Source organism: Hyperolius riggenbachi, chromosome 9 (genome assembly GCF_040937935.1).
Source record: "Hyperolius riggenbachi isolate aHypRig1 chromosome 9, aHypRig1.pri, whole genome shotgun sequence".
Lineage (NCBI taxonomy): Eukaryota > Metazoa > Chordata > Amphibia > Anura > Hyperoliidae > Hyperolius > Hyperolius riggenbachi.
In genome coordinates this window covers 34,126,062-34,145,034 of record NC_090654.1, presented here as the reverse complement: position 1 = coordinate 34,145,034, position 18,973 = coordinate 34,126,062, and the positions used below count along the sequence as shown (strand labels likewise).

The 18,973-nt window shown below is 46.2% G+C and overlaps 1 protein-coding gene across 7 annotated transcripts in view; it reads left to right on the top strand.

Annotated features, from left to right (window-relative positions):
• The window catches only part of DENND4B (DENN domain containing 4B), an 86,679-nt gene that overhangs the window by 61,564 nt on the left and 6,142 nt on the right, over positions 1–18,973 (top strand). For all 7 annotated transcript variants that reach the window (XM_068252435.1, XM_068252442.1, XM_068252437.1 and 4 more), the window contains 7 exons: positions 2,532–2,705; positions 6,254–6,717; positions 8,683–8,799; positions 10,622–10,797; positions 15,054–15,189; positions 15,309–15,551; positions 15,656–15,755. In XM_068252435.1, the coding sequence (XP_068108536.1) occupies positions 2,532–2,705; positions 6,254–6,717; positions 8,683–8,799; positions 10,622–10,797; positions 15,054–15,189; positions 15,309–15,551; positions 15,656–15,755 (1,410 nt within the window). The remainder of the gene's footprint in view (positions 1–2,531; positions 2,706–6,253; positions 6,718–8,682; positions 8,800–10,621; positions 10,798–15,053; positions 15,190–15,308; positions 15,552–15,655; positions 15,756–18,973) is intronic.

Below are 18,973 nucleotides of genomic sequence, written 5' to 3'. Positions count from 1 at the left end.
CTGCAGGCCAGCAGGGTGGAGATGCTGCAGGCCAGCAGGGAGGAGATGCTGCAGGCCAGCAGGGATCAGATGCTGCGTGCCAGCAGGGAGGAGATGCTGCAGGCCAGCAGGGTGGAGATGCTGCAGGCCAGCAGGGAGGAGATGCTGCAGGCCAGCAGGGATCAGATGCTGCAGGCCAGCAGGGATCAGATGCTGCGTGCCAGCAGGGAGGAGATGCTGCAGGCCAGCAGGGAGGAGATGCTGCCTTGTAGGAAGCAGAGGGAGGTAAGCGTAGTGTCTGCAACAAACAGCCCAGTCTGTCTTTCCTCTCCATTCCGCATTTACACACACACACAATGGAGGGGTTGGGGGATTTGGGTGTCCTCACAATGTATTGCTTCAAACAGCAAAAAGTCTAGAACCAGCACTGCACGGTAGTAACAGGATATGGGCTGCAGCACTGTTATCTTACCGAAATGTTCAATGTGACGTCCGCTCAAACCTTGTCATGAGGAACAGAGCTGGAACCAGGTGACTCATGCCCCAACCATGGAAAAAGAAAGGTGAGGTACCGCTCGATGTTACAAAAATATCAAAAATGACTTTATTGGGTACTAATGACACAGCACAAGATACACCGACATGTTTCGGACACACACTGGTCCTTAATCATAGCAGTCTGTTATCTTACCCTAGTTATGTATAGTGGGGATGAGGAAAGCCATGGCTGGCACTTTCACCAGCTTTTCCAGTCAGTCTGTAAAAATTGCGCAAGTCATCTTTGTTAAAACTGGCCCATTCAGTTCTGAAAACAATTGAAAATAGTTTCTATTTCACCTCTTGAGCCCCAGAGGGTTATACCTCCTGGTGACCAGGCCATTGTTTACAATGCGGCACTGCACAACTTAAACGGTTTATTGCACAGTCATACAACTTTACAGCCAAATACATTGTACCTCTTTTTCTTCCCCCTAATATAGCTTTCTTTGGGTGGTATTTGTTTGCTGCTGCAATTTCTATTTTTTATTTTATTTTATCAATGAAAAAAAAACCTACATTTTTATAGAAAAAACTATTTTTTTTACATCCCCCCCAAATCAATTGGCCCTAGAGAGAGATACAGAGATACATACACTATACTAACATGCATACATATGACTATGGCAGGGATTAGATTGTGAGCCCCACCGAGGAACAGATAAGTGACAAGACAATACTCTGTACAGCGCTGCTGTACGATGTCAGTGCTATATAAATAATGAAGAATATATTTACCTAAAAAAAAAACAGCCTGCCAGCTCCGATCGCAGGCTGGCAGGCTGATCGCTGTTCCCTAGTGTGCCGCCTGACGGGAGCCTGCGCTTATGTGAGCGTCCGTCTAATAACGCCATAAGGAGGCGCTGAGAAACAAGAGAGCCACTCTGCCGCCCGCCGCCAATCTGCGTTAGGCGGTTGCAGAGAGGTTAAGATCGTTTTACCTTTACTTACAATTTTTTTTTACAGAAAATCTTTGTAATATATTTGCCAGGGATCCCTATATACTGTGGCTGTACAGCAATCCTCGGCCAAAGCATTGACATTTCCTCCATCCTGTGCCCGGGCGTCGGAGTCCCTCCATTGAGCAGCGGCAACCCCCTTAAAGCTGGGTAGCCGCGACCAGTTGGAGGCTACTGCGCTTTCGCAGCCCCGAGCCGCACGCACCCTGTTTGGGCTCCGACTGCTGGGAGCGCCCTGCATATGCACAGTAGTGATTTTTGTGTACTGTGCATGCACATAACACTTCTGCCCGCAGGAGCGTGGTGAGGAGGCGTGTGGCCAGGAGGCATGGGCTCAAATTCGGATTCGGGTGAGTCCGGATAGTGCTATCGGATCTCACCCAGTAATGCTGGGCGGGGGGGGTCAAGCTTACCTGTGTGACGTCTTCTTCGTCCGTCCCTCGGCGCCTCACATGATGCGTTCCACTCGGCGCTCACGTGACTACACACACTTCCTCCTTCGGGGTTGAAGGAGGAAGTGTTTGTAATCATGTGATGCGCGTGGAACGCATCGCTGGAGGCGCTGAGGGTCGGACAAAGAAGACGTCACACAGGTAAGCTTGACCCCCCCCGCCCAGCATTACTGGGTGAGATCCGGATAGCACTATACGGACTCACCCGAATCCGAATTTGAGCCCATTCCATGCTTGCCAGCCAGCTTTGCAGGGATTGCCGTCGCTTGCCGGAGGGACTCGGACGGATGCAGCGGACACAGGATGACTCCAGGGGGCTGCAAGAAGCCCCAGGTAAGTCAAACAGATTTTTTATTTCGACTTTAGATTTCCTTTTATAGCTAAATTCGATCAAAAGATTGTACTAGTATTTTTATTTCTATTTACAATTGTTTATAAATTCGTGTTCTAGCCCATCTTGGCTTCCTGGCGAGAACCGCCTGCTGATCTTGCAAAAATCTGGATTGGGGTCGATTTGCCAGGAGAATAAACTTTTTTTTTTCTCCATCCCTAATCTGTGTTTTATTATCCTGCATTTCCACATCTCACTTTTTCCGCTCTGCAGATGAATGGAAACGCCAGAGCGCGACGGACGATCTTACCCCTCGCCTCCAGCTGCTGCGGCAGACCACCTGGGCTGGTCACACCAGTCGGGGGGCTGAAGAGGTCCCTGCGGGGAGGCTGATGAAGAGCTGGAGCGTGAGCTGTACGCAGAGCGATGCCTGTATGATGGCTCACGGTATGTTCCTCACAGCTCACTCCAGATTGATTATATGACCTTAAAGGACAACCGAGGTGACGTGACATAATGAGATAGACATGTATGTACAGTGCCAAGCATACTGTGTTCACTTTTTTTTTCTTTCTCAGCCTGAAAGAGTTAAACATCAGGGATGCAAGTGACAGTTTCTGTCTGGGTCGGGACTGGGTCAGACTACAATGTGACCCTCAGTGATAAGAAATTACAACCATAAAACACTTTCCTGCCAGTAAATGGCTTCTGAGAGCAGGAAAGAGTTAAAAATCGTCAATAGTTCATAGATTTTAGCTCTGGCGTACTTCAATGAATGTGTCATTGAGCAGAGTCAATTAAACAGTAAAAACTTGATTTAAAGCGGATCCGAGATGAAAAACTAACTATAACAAGTAACTTGTCTATGTATCTTATCTAAAGTTTAGATAGTTTACACAGCAAATCTAGCTGCAAACAGCTTTAATAGAATATGATTATTTCTTCCTGTGATACAATGACAGCAGGCATGTTGTTTGTAAACATTACACAGAGGCAGGCTTATCTGTATCTTCAGCAAAAAAAAACAATCCCCCCTCCTCCCCTCTGCCTCTGAAATCTCTGGCTAGTAATACCTCCCCCTCCTCCTGCCCAGACTGAGCTCCCATGAGCCCTTGCTACTGTCTGAAAGTGCCTTGGCTCTCTTAAAACCTGTGGGCGAGGCTTGTTTAGTTTATAGGGAATTAGAGTATTAAAACAAAAAAGTATTTGGCTTGAGGAATGCCCTATAAACAATAGGAAAGGAACACAATTATGCAATGAGTAAAAGTTCATCTCGGATCCACTTTAAATATAAAATACATCTGCAGGATATCTAAAAAAAAGTTATTTTTAGGAGAAGGAGGAAAGGTACAATTGAATATCTCATCAGTTTATTTTCACCTCGGGTCAAGTTCTTTGGTCAATGTCCATCAAGTTTGAACTTGATGAACATATGTTATTTTTGCCACCAAAATGTATCCAAATTTTTCACGTGATTGCTATTAAGCCTGGTGTGTCTATGTTCACTGTGGCGCTATTCCGGATGTGGGGGAGGAGGACTGGGAGGGAATCCTTGCCTCATGTATGTTAGTGTCACCCACTGTTAATAACAAAATGTCTCAATTATTTATCGTCCAACAATCCTGTGTCTCCAGAAATAGACTTTTCAGAATAAGAATGATTGACTTGCCAGCCTGTCAAAGATGTAGTGAAGGAATTGCTGACTTCTGTCATATGAAGACAATAACTGTATTTTGGAAGTCAGTAACCACTCTATTATCTAAATTATTACTCATACTGGTAGAACTTCCTCCCACGGAATGCCTTTTTGGTCTATTTCCAGAACAACCTATATTCCCGGAATGAACGCATTTTGGTGAGAGAGGCATTATTTTTGCCTAGGAAAGCAATAGCTAAGAAATGGATGGATCCTTCTTCTTTCTCCCTACAGATCTAGAAAAAAATGTTAGAGGACTTGAACTCTTGCACAGGAAAACATAGGAAAATGTACCCTGTGTGTATTTAGAGAGTTAAAGGGAACCAGAGGGCCCAGAAAAAAGATTCTATACATACCTGGGGCTTCCTCCAGCCCTGTACGCACGGATCGCTCCCACGCCGCCATCCTCCGCTTCCTGGATCCGCCGGTACCGGGTCCCGTCACTTCCGGCGGATGCGGCCAAATGTCCGCATCACAGGGCAGCCGCACGCGTAAGGGTATGGAGGGAGCCCCTGCTCATGCGGACAATTGGCCGCGTCCGCTGGAAGTGACGGGACCCGGTACCGGCGGATCCAGGAAGCGGAGGATGGCGGCGTGGGAGCGATCCGTGCGTATGGGGCTGGAGGAAGCCCCAGGTATGTATAAAATCTTTTTTCTTTTTATAAGTCCGGCGTCTCTGGTTCCCTGTAAACCTGTCTAATTCCCCCTTATCTGTGACTAATTACAAGTGTAATTTGATCACTCAGCTGTGTCAGCTCAGTAATCTCCTCTGCCTCAGCAGAGCAGCTAATTTTTAAACGCAGGATTTTAACCCTATGTCTGCTTTCATGAAAGCAGGAGATAGACACACTGCAGATTCATTGCAGTATTTGTATCAGCTGTAACAAAAAAATGTTTTCTTCAAATGTTATTACGCTGTCACTTATCTTTTAGAGCAGAGAGGAAGTTCTGAGTTCTGGTCCGCTTTAAACAAGGTTATTCCTCTATCTAAAATTGTATATGATAAGGCCAGAACCTGAAATTGGCCACTGCGGGATCTGGCAGGCCAGTGTGTGAAGTGGCCAGCTAATGCTGCTAATCTTCAAACAAACTTGTCTTTAGCTCACACTTTGGACTTTGGCCAGACAGAATCTTATTTGACAGGACCTGGCCAGTCAAATCCCGAAGAAGGCCAGTGAGCAGTTGCAGTTGTGGAAGGGTAGTGTTGGGATTCAAGAACCTCTTTCCTCCCCTTTTGTTCCCTCACCTGTTCCCTTCTGGTCTCCACTCTGCACCTCCGCTCCATGTCCTCAATTCCCCTCCGATGTCCACCCCACTCTGTTCTCATCTGCTCTAGATGTCTCCAAGACAAGTAAGTAGCATAGAGAGCTGGATGCCATGGAGGGCGAAGTTTAAGGTGCCAGAACTTCTGTGACTTTCTTCTCCCGAGATGTTAATCTTGCCCTGACTGCAACAAAAGAATGATAGCCATGCCAGTCAATTAAAGGGAACTCGAGGTGAGAGGGATATAGAAGCTGACATGTTTATTTCATTTTAAATAATGCAAATTGCCTGGCTGTCATGCTGATCCTCTGCCTCTTATACTTTTAGCCTTAGACCCTGAACAAGCATGCAGCAGATCAGATGCCTATGATAAGTCTGACGAGATTATATGCATGCTTGTTTCATGTGTGTGATTTAGACCCTAATGACCAGAAAGATAAGCAGCACTGCCATGCAACTAGTATTGTTTAAAAGGAAATAAAGATGGCAGCTTTCATAGGTCTCACACCTCCAGTTCCTTTTAAAGCATACCCGAGGTGACATGTGACATGATGAGATAGACATGTGTATGTACAGTGCCAAGCACACAAATAACTATGCTGTGTTCCTTTTTTCTTTCTCTACATCAGGTATGTAAGTGGCAGTTCCTGTCTGGGTCAGACTACAATGTGGCACCTTAACTGATAAGAAATTACAACTTTAAAACACTTTTCTAGCAGAAACTGGCTTCTGAAAGCAGGAAAGAGATAAAAAGGGACAATAGTTCATAGATTTTAGCTCTGGCATACTTTGATGAATGTGTCATTGAGCCAAAACAATAAAATAGTTAAAACTTAAATAGCAGATTTAAATATAAAATAAAACTGTGGAAGATCTTTAAAAATAATTTTTAAGAGAAGGAGGATAGATACAATTGTTTGTATCATTAGTTTATTTTCACCTTGGTGTCCTTTAAATCTTTATTTCGAGAAGTACCATGTTTCCCTGTGTCATGCTCATACCTTGATTCTTGCCCACTGTTTTCTCTTTCAACCAGTGATGGAGGACTTGGAGGTGGATGGCATCACTAGAAGGCCGGACGGCAGCCCCTCATTGAGTGCTTCTATTAGGAGGACACGTGAGACAGCCTCTGCTCTCCAACCATCAGAAAATGGCAGCTTGTCCAATGTTAGTTTCCTGACCGATGCCACGGGCAGCGAGATGATGACCTCTGAGGATTCTGAGCTGATCTTGACAGGAAGTTCATCAGAAGCCCTGGCCAGTCAGAGCCGGAGTGAGGATGACGGCTCCACCTACTCCAGAGACCCCATGAAGAGGAGGAGCCTGGCTGGGAAGATCCAGCAACTTCTCACACCCTCCCGGAAGCCTTCCAGGTCATCCATCTTCAGGAAAGGTGCAAATATGTCAGAGTCTCCATCACCATTTATGCTGGCAGATCAGCGGCACAGCTGGAAGAGCCGCAAGGAGGTTGTCAAGCGGCCAGAGTCTACCGCCTCTGAGGTAAGGGGCCACATTATAGACTACAAGCTTCTAGATATATTAGCTTAAAGGACACTTGAACTGGGGACAAAAACATGAATAAAGCCCATGGTGGGTTAGTTTACCTCTTACTTACTGTACTGACACTGCTTGTTGTCCTCATTATCTATAAACATCCCAATCCAACAAGGTTCATAGAGAGGAGACTGTCATGGTCATGACATCACACTGTGGGAGGGTTTCCCCACAAGCCACACAGACCCCTCTGATGATCTGTTTGAGAAAAAGTAAACATTTCTCATAGGAAAGTGGGTATCAGCTACTGATTGGGAAGAAGTTCAGTCCTGGGTTAAAGTTTCTCTTAAAGTGAACCAGAGACGAAGCATCCTCATGTATTTTACCATATATATCAGTGGGAACATTAGAGAAAACACCTACCCTGCTCTCTGTTTCATCCTTCACTGCTCAGTCTGCTTGTTATCAGCCCTGATAAAATCCCTGACTGAGCATTCAGTCTGGCTTTGCTCAGGAATCATTATAGCTGAGTCTGTCTTTTCTGGTGTCTTTTCAAGCCCAAGCCTGCCCCCTTCTGGCTCTGCTTTCCTGTTCTGTATACTGCAGCATCACAGAGAGCTGTGATGAGATGGGAGGAGCTGCTAATGTGAGGGTATATTGAAATGTTTTTTTTTAATCTATATTTGTTATTCATAAGAGGTTTTTAGAAATGGTGATTTCATTTTGCACACAGCCCACTAAATAATATGCTTTTATGATTAACTGTTTTTTGCATGGAGTTTTAGTAAAAAAAACGCCCCAGAGTGGCGAAAATACCAGGTATAGTATTTATTTTGTAAAATCTATCGGGGGATATGTTTATTTTGTGTCAAAGCGTTCATCTCTGGTTTCCTTTACGTAAGTGGTAATCTAGCCCACCAATGGTTTTCCCCTATTCAGTCATACTTTAAAGAGACTCTAACAAAAAAAAGTTCTCCTGGGGGGTACTTACCTCGGGAGGGGGAAGCCTCAGGGTCCCAATGAGGCTTCCTGCACCCCTGTAGCTGCAGGCAGTCCAGCACTGGCTCCCCCGAAGTCTCCTGCAATCCACGCTCGACAAGCCTGACAAGGCTTGCTATATTTACCTTCCCTGCTCCAGCGGGGGCACTGTTGCGTCTCTCAGCACGGAGATAGACGGAAATAGCCGATCTCCGTCAGGTCTGCTCTACTACGCAGGCGCAGGAGACTTGCGCCTGCGCAGTAGAGTGGGCCGACAGCGATATTTCCGTCTATCTCCGAGCAGAGAACCGATACTGAGCCTGCGCTGGAGCCAGAAAGGTAAATATTTACATCCCCGCTGTTCGGAGGGGCACAGCGAGACCGCCGTGGGACACAGGAGGACGGGGGAAGCCTCGATAGGATCCGGAGGCTTCTCCCTACCGAGGTGAGTACACCCCAGGGGAACTTTTTGTCGTTACAGGTTTTCTTTAATGTATAAAGATCTTATTCACATGTGTTAGATTTATTTATGATTTGTTCGTGATGCGTCTTCACCTGCCTATTATTTATTATAAGTTATTATTGCTGTAGTTGATTAGATATTTTCCACCTTATGTATGACGCATCGCTGACCTATTCAGTTGTCATTTATCTGTAACCCATTGCCTTGTCAATATCTGTCTTGTATACTCCATTGTACAGCGCCACAGAAGATGATAGCGGTATATAAATCCAAAATAGTAAAAATAGTAATAATGCAAGCAGTGCTTCAGAGTTGCACCTTACTGCTTCTTTTATCTCATCCAAACTCTGTTGTCTTTATCTAAATAGTAAGGGACAGGCGCAGTGGGTGGAGTCTGCAGGGATAGAGTCGCATTACTAGCCTGAATCACAAAATCACTACTCTGAATCACAAAAGTACGTGGATTACTTTCCAGACCTTCTGTCACTTATTTGTGTGTCATCCTGGTGTGTGTTGTTTCCCCTTCGCAGAGCTCTGTGTCCCTGGGAAGCGAAGCTGACCTGTCTGAGAGTTTACCATGCAACTTTGCCCTCCATAAATCAACAGACCGCCTGCTGGATGGAGGGCTGGAGCCCCCTGCTGTAGAGGTAGGTGCTGTTCTTGCCTACCCCTGGTGACCCTCACAGCCTGGAGGGTCCATCTTCCAAGGGTCATAAAACAAGTGTGGACATCATCATCTTCAACCCATAACAAGTGTGGCCACAAGAACACCTGATCTGAAGGATGGGCCCCTGTATCAGCAGGAGTGAAGTAGCAGTTGGGGCCCCTTTTAGATCTGGGCCACCTGCAGTGCTGGGGCTGCTTCCCTGTAATTATTGGCTACTCTCCACATCTGGCACCCAATACTGGGTGTCCCAATACCGATCATTTCTACGGGAGCCTGCTGATCCCCGCACCCAAATGACCTGATCCAACCCTGACATATTATGGACTAAAGTGTACCTGTGGAGAACCTCAGGTATGAAATAACATACTTGCCTAAGAAGTGGGAAGTCTCTGACCATGCTTGCCCAGGTGCAGCACAGCCACACTCATGCGAGAAGAAGGAGTGCGTCCCCGATGTTCCTGAGGGTCTCAGCACGGAGAACACAGAAAAACTCAAATACAAAGTGGGCTGAAATTAAACACTGGGACCAAGTCGTGGGCCAACCTCAATGTCCACTGGCCCCCCTCCCTCCCTTATAAAGTTCCCTTGTGTCTAATGGTCCCCTTCCAACCCCTATACAGTTCCCTGGTGTCTAGTGGCTCTCCTCCCTCCCCTATACAGTTCCCTGGTGTCTAGTGGCCCTCCTCCCTCCCCTATACAGTTCCCTGGTGTCTAGTGGCCCTCCTCCTTCCCCTATACAGTTCCCTGGTGTCTAGTGGCCCCCCTCCTTCCCCTATACAGTTCCCTGGTGTCTAGTGGCCCCCCTCCTTCCCCTATACAGTTCCCTGGTGTCTAGTGGCCCTCCTCCCTCCCCTATACAGTTCCCTGGTGTCCAGCGGCCCTCCCCTATACAGTTCCCTGGTGTCTAGTGGCCCTCCTGCCTCCCCTATACAGTTCCCTGGTGTCTAGTGCCCCCCCTCCCTCCCCTATACAGTTCCCTGGTGTCTAGTGGCCTTCCTCCCTCCCCTATACAGTTCCCTGGTGTCTAGTGGCCCTCCTCCTTCCCCTATACAGTTCCCTGGTGTTTAGTGGCCCTCCCCTTTCCCCTATACAGTTCCCTGGTGTCTAGTGGCCCTCCTCCCTCCCCTATACAGTTCCCTGGTGTCTAGTGGCCCTCCTCTATACAGTTCCCTGGTGTCTAGTGGCCCTCCTCCTTCCCCTATACAGTTCCCTGGTGTCTAGTGGCCCTCCTCCCTCCCCTATACAGTTCCCTGGTGTCTAGTGGCCTCCTCCCTCCCCTATACAGTTCCCTGGGGTCTAGTGGCCCCTCCCTCCCCTATACAGTTACCTGGTGTCTAGTGGTCCTCCTTCCCCTATACAGTTCCCTGGGGTCTAGTGGCCCCTCCCTCCCCTATACAGTTAATGCAAAGTGGGCAGACCACTTGGGGGCCAAATTTAATGGCTCTGAGGGCCATATTTGGCCCACAGGCCGGAGTTTGACATGTATGCTCTACAGGATTCAGAAGCTTCCCTCTTCTTTGGTATGTATGTGGTTTTTTTTTTTTTTCACCTAGGGTGCACTTTAAACCTGATGCAAAATGCGGTTCCAGACCATCCCAGTGCACTCTACTTTCTCTGTGTCGAATAAGCTCCGCCCTCTGGGTGTGTCCTCTACTTACTACTGTATGTTTTTTTTCATTGTCTACTTACCATGTCTGGAAGTTTCAGAGTAAATCTTTTATGCAATGAAGTTTAAATCTAGCAGTCTTTACCATCAGATTGTAGCATATATGGGCAGCTGCAGATTCCTGCTCTTCTTCTAGGTGATGCTCTCCAGCTGCTCCATCTGCCCAGCATGCCAGTCGCTCATCTACGATGAAGACATCATGGCCGGCTGGACGTCTGATGACTCCAATCTGAAGACCGTGTGCTCCTTCTGTGGCCAGCACTTTGTGCCGTTCCTTAATGTAAAGATCACCGATCTCCAGAGACAGCGCAGGTGAGCGTTCTGGTACCAGGAATGTGACTTAAAGAGGAATTACCCTTTTTCTGTTTGCCACTTTACAGTACAAACATGGGATGTAAGTACTTGGTGAGTAGCACCGGCTGCCTCTGATACAGGGACCCCTTTCCCAGAGCAGGTTGGACAATATATGGTGGCCACACTTGTTATGGGTTGGTGGAGATATGGTGGACACACTTGTTATAGGTTGGGGGAGATATGGTGGACACACTTGTTATGGGTCAGCGGAGATATGGTGGACACACTTGTTATAGGTTGGTGGAGATATGGTGGACACACTTGTTATGGGTTGGAGGAGATATGGTGGCCACACTTGTTATGGGTTGGGAGAGATATGGTGGACACACTTGTTATGGGTTGGAGAAGATATAATGGACACACTTGTTATGGGTTGGTGGAGATATGGTGGACACACTTGTTATGGGTTGGAGAAGATATAATGGACACACTTGTTATGGGTTGGAGGAGATATGGTTGACACACTTGTTATGGGTTGGAGGAGATATGGTGGCCACACTTGTTATGGGTTGGAGGAGATATGGTGGCCACACTTGTTATGGGTTGGGGGAGATATGGTGGACACACTTGTTATGGGTTGGAGGAGATATGGTGGCCACACTTGTTATGGGTCAGTGGAGATATGGTGGCCACACTTGTTATGGGTTGGTGGAGATATGGTGGATACACTTGTTATGGGTTGGTGGAGATATGGTGGACACACTTGTTATGGGTTGGAGGAGATATGGTGGCCACACTTGTTATGGGTTGGTGGAGATATGGTGGACACTTGTTATGGGTTGGTGGAAATATGGTGGACACACTTGTTATGGGTTGGTGGAGATATGGTGGACACACTTGTTATGGGTTGGTGGAGATATGGTGGATACACTTGTTATGGGTTGGAGGAGATATGGTGGACACACTTGTTATGGGTTGGAGGAGATATGGTGGACACACTTGTTATGGGTTGGAGGAGATATGGTGGCCACACTTGTTATGGGTTGGTGGAGATATGGTGGACACACTTGTTATGGGTTGGTGGAGATATGGTGGACACTTGTTATGGGTTGGTGGAAATATGGTGGATACACTTGTTATGGGTTGGTGGAGATATGGTGGACACACTTGTTATGGGTTGGTGGAGATATGGTGGACACACTTGTTATGGGTTGGAGGAGATATGGTGGACACACTTGTTATGGGTTGGTGAAGATATGGTGGATACACTTATTACGGATTTTGAGAGATATGATGGCCACACTTGTTATGGGTTGGGAGAGATATGATGGCCACACTTGTTATGGGTTGGGAGAGATATGATGGCCACACTTGTTATGGGTTGGGAGAGATATGATGGACACACTTGTTATGGTTTGGTGGAGATATGGTGGACACACTTGTTATGGGTTGGTGGAGATATGGTGGATACACTTGTTATGGGTTGGAGGAGATATGGTGGACACACTTGTTATGGGTCGGTGGAGATATGGTGGACACACTTGTTATGGGTTGGAGGAGATATGGTGGACACACTTGTTATGGGTTGGTGGAGATATGGTGGACACACTTGTTATGGGTTGGAGGAGATATGGTGGACACAATTGTTATGGGTTGGTGAAGATATGGTGGATACACTTATTACGGATTTTGAGAGATATGATGGCCACACTTGTTATGGGTTGGGAGAGATATGATGGCCACACTTGTTATAGGTTGGGAGAGATATGATGGCCACACTTGTTATGGGTTGGGGGAGATCTGATGGCCACACTTGTTATGGGTTGGAGGAGATATGGTGGCCACACTTGTTATGGGTCAGTGGAGATATGGTGGCCACACTTGTTATGGGTTGGTGGAGATATGGTGGATACACTTGTTATGGGTTGGTGGAGATATGGTGGACACACTTGTTATGGGTTGGAGGAGATATGGTGGCCACACTTGTTATGGGTTGGTGGAGATATGGTGGACACTTGTTATGGGTTGGTGGAAATATGGTGGACACACTTGTTATGGGTTGGTGGAGATATGGTGGACACACTTGTTATGGGTTGGTGGAGATATGGTGGATACACTTGTTATGGGTTGGAGGAGATATGGTGGACACACTTGTTATGGGTTGGAGGAGATATGGTGGACACACTTGTTATGGGTTGGAGGAGATATGGTGGCCACACTTGTTATGGGTTGGTGGAGATATGGTGGACACACTTGTTATGGGTTGGTGGAGATATGGTGGACACTTGTTATGGGTTGGTGGAAATATGGTGGATACACTTGTTATGGGTTGGTGGAGATATGGTGGACACACTTGTTATGGGTTGGTGGAGATATGGTGGACACACTTGTTATGGGTTGGAGGAGATATGGTGGACACACTTGTTATGGGTTGGTGAAGATATGGTGGATACACTTATTACGGATTTTGAGAGATATGATGGCCACACTTGTTATGGGTTGGGAGAGATATGATGGCCACACTTGTTATGGGTTGGGAGAGATATGATGGCCACACTTGTTATGGGTTGGGAGAGATATGATGGACACACTTGTTATGGTTTGGTGGAGATATGGTGGACACACTTGTTATGGGTTGGTGGAGATATGGTGGATACACTTGTTATGGGTTGGAGGAGATATGGTGGACACACTTGTTATGGGTCGGTGGAGATATGGTGGACACACTTGTTATGGGTTGGAGGAGATATGGTGGACACACTTGTTATGGGTTGGTGGAGATATGGTGGACACACTTGTTATGGGTTGGAGGAGATATGGTGGACACAATTGTTATGGGTTGGTGAAGATATGGTGGATACACTTATTACGGATTTTGAGAGATATGATGGCCACACTTGTTATGGGTTGGGAGAGATATGATGGCCACACTTGTTATAGGTTGGGAGAGATATGATGGCCACACTTGTTATGGGTTGGGGGAGATCTGATGGCCACACTGGATATGGGTCGGTGGAGATATGGTGGACACACTTGTTATTGGTTGGTGGATATATGGTGGACACACTTGTTATGAATTGGGGGAGATGTGATGGCCACATTTGATATGGGTCGGTGGAGATATGGTGGACACACTTGTTATGGGTTGGTGGAGATATGGTGGACACACTTGTTATGGGTTGGAGAAGATATAATAGACACACTTGTTATGGGTTGGAGGAGATATGGTGGCCACATTTGTTATGGGTCGGTGGAGATATGGTGGCCACACTTGTTATGGGTCAGTGGAGATATGGTGGCCACACTTGTTATGGGTCGGTGGAGATTTGATGGCCACACTTGATATGGGTTGGGGGAGAGTTATTTTGTACATATATAATGTAAGCATTCCATGATGTTTGTGAGCCCCGACAGGGACAGATGTGAATGGCTCTGTATACATTTATTGGTGTATTATCCAATGTTTTTGAAAGGGGTAGGAGGCGCCCGTGGACGTATAACTGTAGTTCTTATAATAATTCAGATAAGGTACTTATAGCCCTACCTTAGAGTAGTATACCGTAACTCACACGTACAGTAGTAGTTGGAATTTTTCAAGCTTTATTAGGGCACAAATGACAACGCGTTTCGCGGCCAAGCCGCTTCCTCAGGTCTATAGGTGTGCCTAGAGGGGTCCACGTCTAAATCCTAAGCGTCATGTAGTGCTGCACCACATGGCGCTCAGGATTTAGACGTGGACCCCTCTAAGTACCTTATCTGAATTATTATAAGAACTACAGTTATACGTCCACGGGCGCCTCCTACCCCTTTCAAGTTCACCCTACCCCTGTATAGGGGAATGCACACTCGGAAGGTTTTTTCCAGTGGCATACTTTTCGTTTGGAGCTGCGACCAACCTCAGTGCTAGAAGCAAGGCCGAGTGAGGACGGTACTTCCTCACATGCGACTAAAAGTGGTTGCATATACATAGCAACTTAATTTTGTGAGTATATTACCTCCTATTATACACACATTCTGGTGTCCCTTGGATAATACACCAGATCGGGCTCCCGATCTCTTTGTGCCTTTTTTGTCTCCTACAAGAACCTGCCATTATCCAATGTTATGCTGTGTCCAGAAGTGAAGTAAAATATTATTTGGTGACTGTAACAGAATAATAAGTTGAACAGGACCCATGCTTTTGTAATGGTGGTAATTTTGAGGGTCTTACGGTACGTGTCCATATCTTCTCTGACTATTCCTTAGTAAAACCACCATGTTGTGTTTGTTTGCAGTGCTTCAGGCAGTTCCTCCGAGGAGCCTGATGGCGGCAGCGGGAGCCGTGGACCTGTTCTGAGCGACCGCTATCAGTGTTTGGTTCTGGATGAGGCCGAGACGAGGGGTCACCATAATGGATACCCAAATGTGCAGGTGAATAGATTGCCAATTGCAGATTGTCTCTTTACATGAAGTACACTATTCTGCTGGAAAAGAGAGTGGCATCCCGCTTTAGGCTTCTAATCATGTGACTTCCTCTTCCTGTTCTTCAGCATCACGCCAATGACATGCACTCAGAAATGGTGACGGTGGCATACCTCTGCCCCCTGGTGCTACGTAAAGAGATGGAGAGCCTACTGGAGAATGAAGGAAGTGACTTCCTCTCCCAGTCAGAACTGGTGGACAATCATCCCATCATCTACTGGAACCTGGTGTGGTACTTCCAGCGACTGGCATTGCCCAGCAACCTCCTGCAACTCATCCTGGCATCCAAGCATGTTCAGCATCCAACGCAGGTGGGGAGCCGGTCACATTTCTGCATTGACTTTCAGCTGTGATAACCCAAATCTTAATCCATGATGTGGAATGTAAGTTCCTGTTAACTTTTTACGCCCATCAGGTCCCTGAAAACCCTCATGTGAGCGTGCGGCTGTTATGGGATATCCTGGTGCAAGACCCGGATCGCTGGCCCCCCATGTATGTCCTCTGGAAGCTGCACAGTGAGTATGTCCGATGCCTCAATGTTCAAATACTCAGGTCATTTGGTTGCTGTAGGATACACCCTCCTGCGTCCATATCTCTCAGAATGCTCTATAAATTACTTTTCTCCTATGTTGCTGTCACAGTAGGCAGTAGTCATCTGATAGATCTGACAGGATGTGGACTGGTCTAGCTCCTCAAAGAGGATTCTCAAGGTATTGTTTATTTTTAAAAGCATTTACTGAATGGCAGTCCAACTGCCAAAAAAGTGTGCAAACAGGTGGGGCCAGCTGACATATTTGTATAGATTCTATCCAGGAAGTGTTGTTGCAAACAATAAAGGACATACTGAGAATTCCCCTATAGGGAGATAGACTAGTCCAAAATCTGTCAAGTCTGTCAGGGTTTTACTGCCTAATGTACAGTGGCTTGCAAAAGTATTCAGCCCCCTTGAAGATTTCCACATTTTGTCACATTACTGCCACAAACATGAATCAATTTTATTGGAATTCCACATGAAAGACCAATACAAAGTGGTGTACACATGAGAAGTGGAACGAAAATCATACATCATTCCAAACATTTTTTACAAATAAATAACTGCAAAGTGGGGCGTGCGTAATTATACAGCACCCTGAGTCAATACTTTGTACCTTTTGCTGCAATTACAGCTGCCAGTCTTTTAAGGTATGTCTCTACCAGCTTTGCACATCTAGAGACTGAAATCCTTGCCCATTCTTCTTTGCAAAACAGCTCCAGCTCAGTCAGATTAGCTAGACAGCGTTTGTGAACAGCAGTTTTCAGATCTTGCCACAGATTCTCGATTGGATTTAGATCTGGACTTTGACTGGGCCATTCTAACACATGGATATGTTTTGTTTTAAACCATTCCACTGTTGACCTGCCTTTATGTTTAGGGTTGTTGTCCTGCTGGGAGGTGAACCTCCGCCCCAGTCTCAAGTCTTTTGCAGACTCCAAGAGGTTTTCTTCCAAGATTGCCCTGTATTTGGCTCCATCCATCTTCCCATCAACTCTGACCAGTTTCCCTGTCCCTGCTGAAGAGAAGCACCCCCTGAGCATGATGCTGCCACCACCATATTTGACAGTGGGGATGTGCAGTGTTAGTTTTCCGCCACACATAGTGTTTTGCATTTTGGCCAAAAAGTTTCATTTTGGTCTCATCTGACCAGAGCACCTTCTTCCACGTTTGCTGTGTCCCCCACATGGCTTGTGGCAAACTGCAAACGGGACTTCTTATGCTTTTCTGTTAACAATGGCTTTCTTCTTGCCATTCTTCCATAAAGGCCAACTTTGTGCAGTGCACAGCTAATAGTTGTCCTATGGACAGAGTCTCCCACCTGAGCTGTAGATCTCTGCAGCTCGTCCAGAGTCACCATGGGCCTCTTGACTGCATTTCTGATCAGCGCTCTCCTTGTTCGGCCTGTGAGTTTAGGTGGACAGCCTTGTCTTGGTAGGTTTACAGTTGTGATAAGCAGATAGTGTTGCGCCTAATCGGAAGCAGCTAGTACTGTTAAGGAGTCCCAATTCCTCAGGTGTGCATCAAACAAATAATAGGTAACAGACTGCGCTAAAATGTCATTAAAACTTTAATGTTAAAATTATATAAAAACAATTCAGTAGAGGTAAATAAGGGATTTGATTACTCCTTATATTGAGAAGTGAATCTGCTGTTGCTTAAAGTGCATAGCAGGATATTGCACAATATTGGCGTTAATCTGGCGTTTATCTGGCGTTAAGCTTGCAGTTGGTGTGTTGCAAATTAGTTTCCTTGTGGTTCAAAGTAGTTTGTGGATAGGGGTCCTAGGCACAGTGCCCTTCAAATAGGATGAGCAGTTTGTATGTCATTGAATCCTGTCGGTATTATATCAATAAGTCTCCGGCACTGTTAGTATACAAATAGGGTGAATCTCACCAATCCTGGAGCATAGATGCAAGATGGTCTTCCCGGGAGCCGCTCAATCTTACCCGCCCCGGCCGGCGGCAAGGCAAGAGAGACTAGACGGCTGGACTGCGTCGGGCTGGTTAGCCCGGCTCCCCTAGAGGGCGGAGGTAGCCGGTGATGGTGCAATTCGGCGTGGTCCGATGAACCTCCTTTCCGAGTGGTGCATGCAACCGTGTGGCTCCACTAATTGTGACACAAAAGGAGTCATTTATGTGCTAATCTGTCCCTGCTCCAAACACTATGTAGGACGGACCAAACGTCCGCTAAAAGAGAGACTGAGTGAACACTGCACAAATATTAAAAAAGGATTGCTCCAGGATTGGTGAGATTCACCCTATTTGTATACTAACAGTGCCGGAGACTTATTGATATAATACCGACAGGATTCAATGACATACAAACTGCTCATCCTATTTGAAGGGCACTGTGCCTAGGACCCCTATCCACAAACTACTTTGAACCACAAGGAAACTAATTTGCAACACACCAACTGCAAGCTTAACGCCAGATAAACGCCAGATTAACGCCAATATTGTGCAATATCCTGCTATGCACTTTAAGCAACAGCAGATTCACTTCTCAATATAAGGAGTAATCAAATCCCTTATTTACCTCTACTGAATTGTTTTTATATAGGTTTACAGTTGTGCCATACTCCTTCCATTTCTGAATGATCGCTTGAACAGTGCTCCGTGGGATGTTCAAGGCTTTGGAAATCTTTTTTTAGCCTAAGCCTGCTTTACATTTCTCAATAACTTTATCCCTGACCTGTCTGGTGTGTTCTTTGGACTTCATGGTGTTGTTGCTCCCAATATTCTTTTAGACAACCTCTGAGGCCGTCACAGAGCAGCTGTATTTGTACTGACATTAGATTACACACATGTGCACTCTATTTAGTCATTAGCACTCATCAGGCAATGTCTATGGGCAACTGACTGCACTCAGACCAAAGGGGGCTGAATAATTACGCACACCCCACTTTGCAGTTATGTATTTGTAAAATATGTTTGGCATCTTGTATGATTTTCGTTGCACTTCTCATGTGTACACTACTTTGTATTGGTCTTTCACGTGGAATTCCAATAAAATTGATTCAGGTTTGTGGCAGTAATGTGACAAAATGTGGAAAAGTTCAAGGGGGCCAAATACTTTTGCAACCCACTGTAAGTGACAGGAACATAAGAGAAAAGTAATTTGAAATGCATTATACTCTGGGTGAAATGTACTTCTTATAAGTATATGCACACGTATTTTTTTAAATTGTATTTATTTATA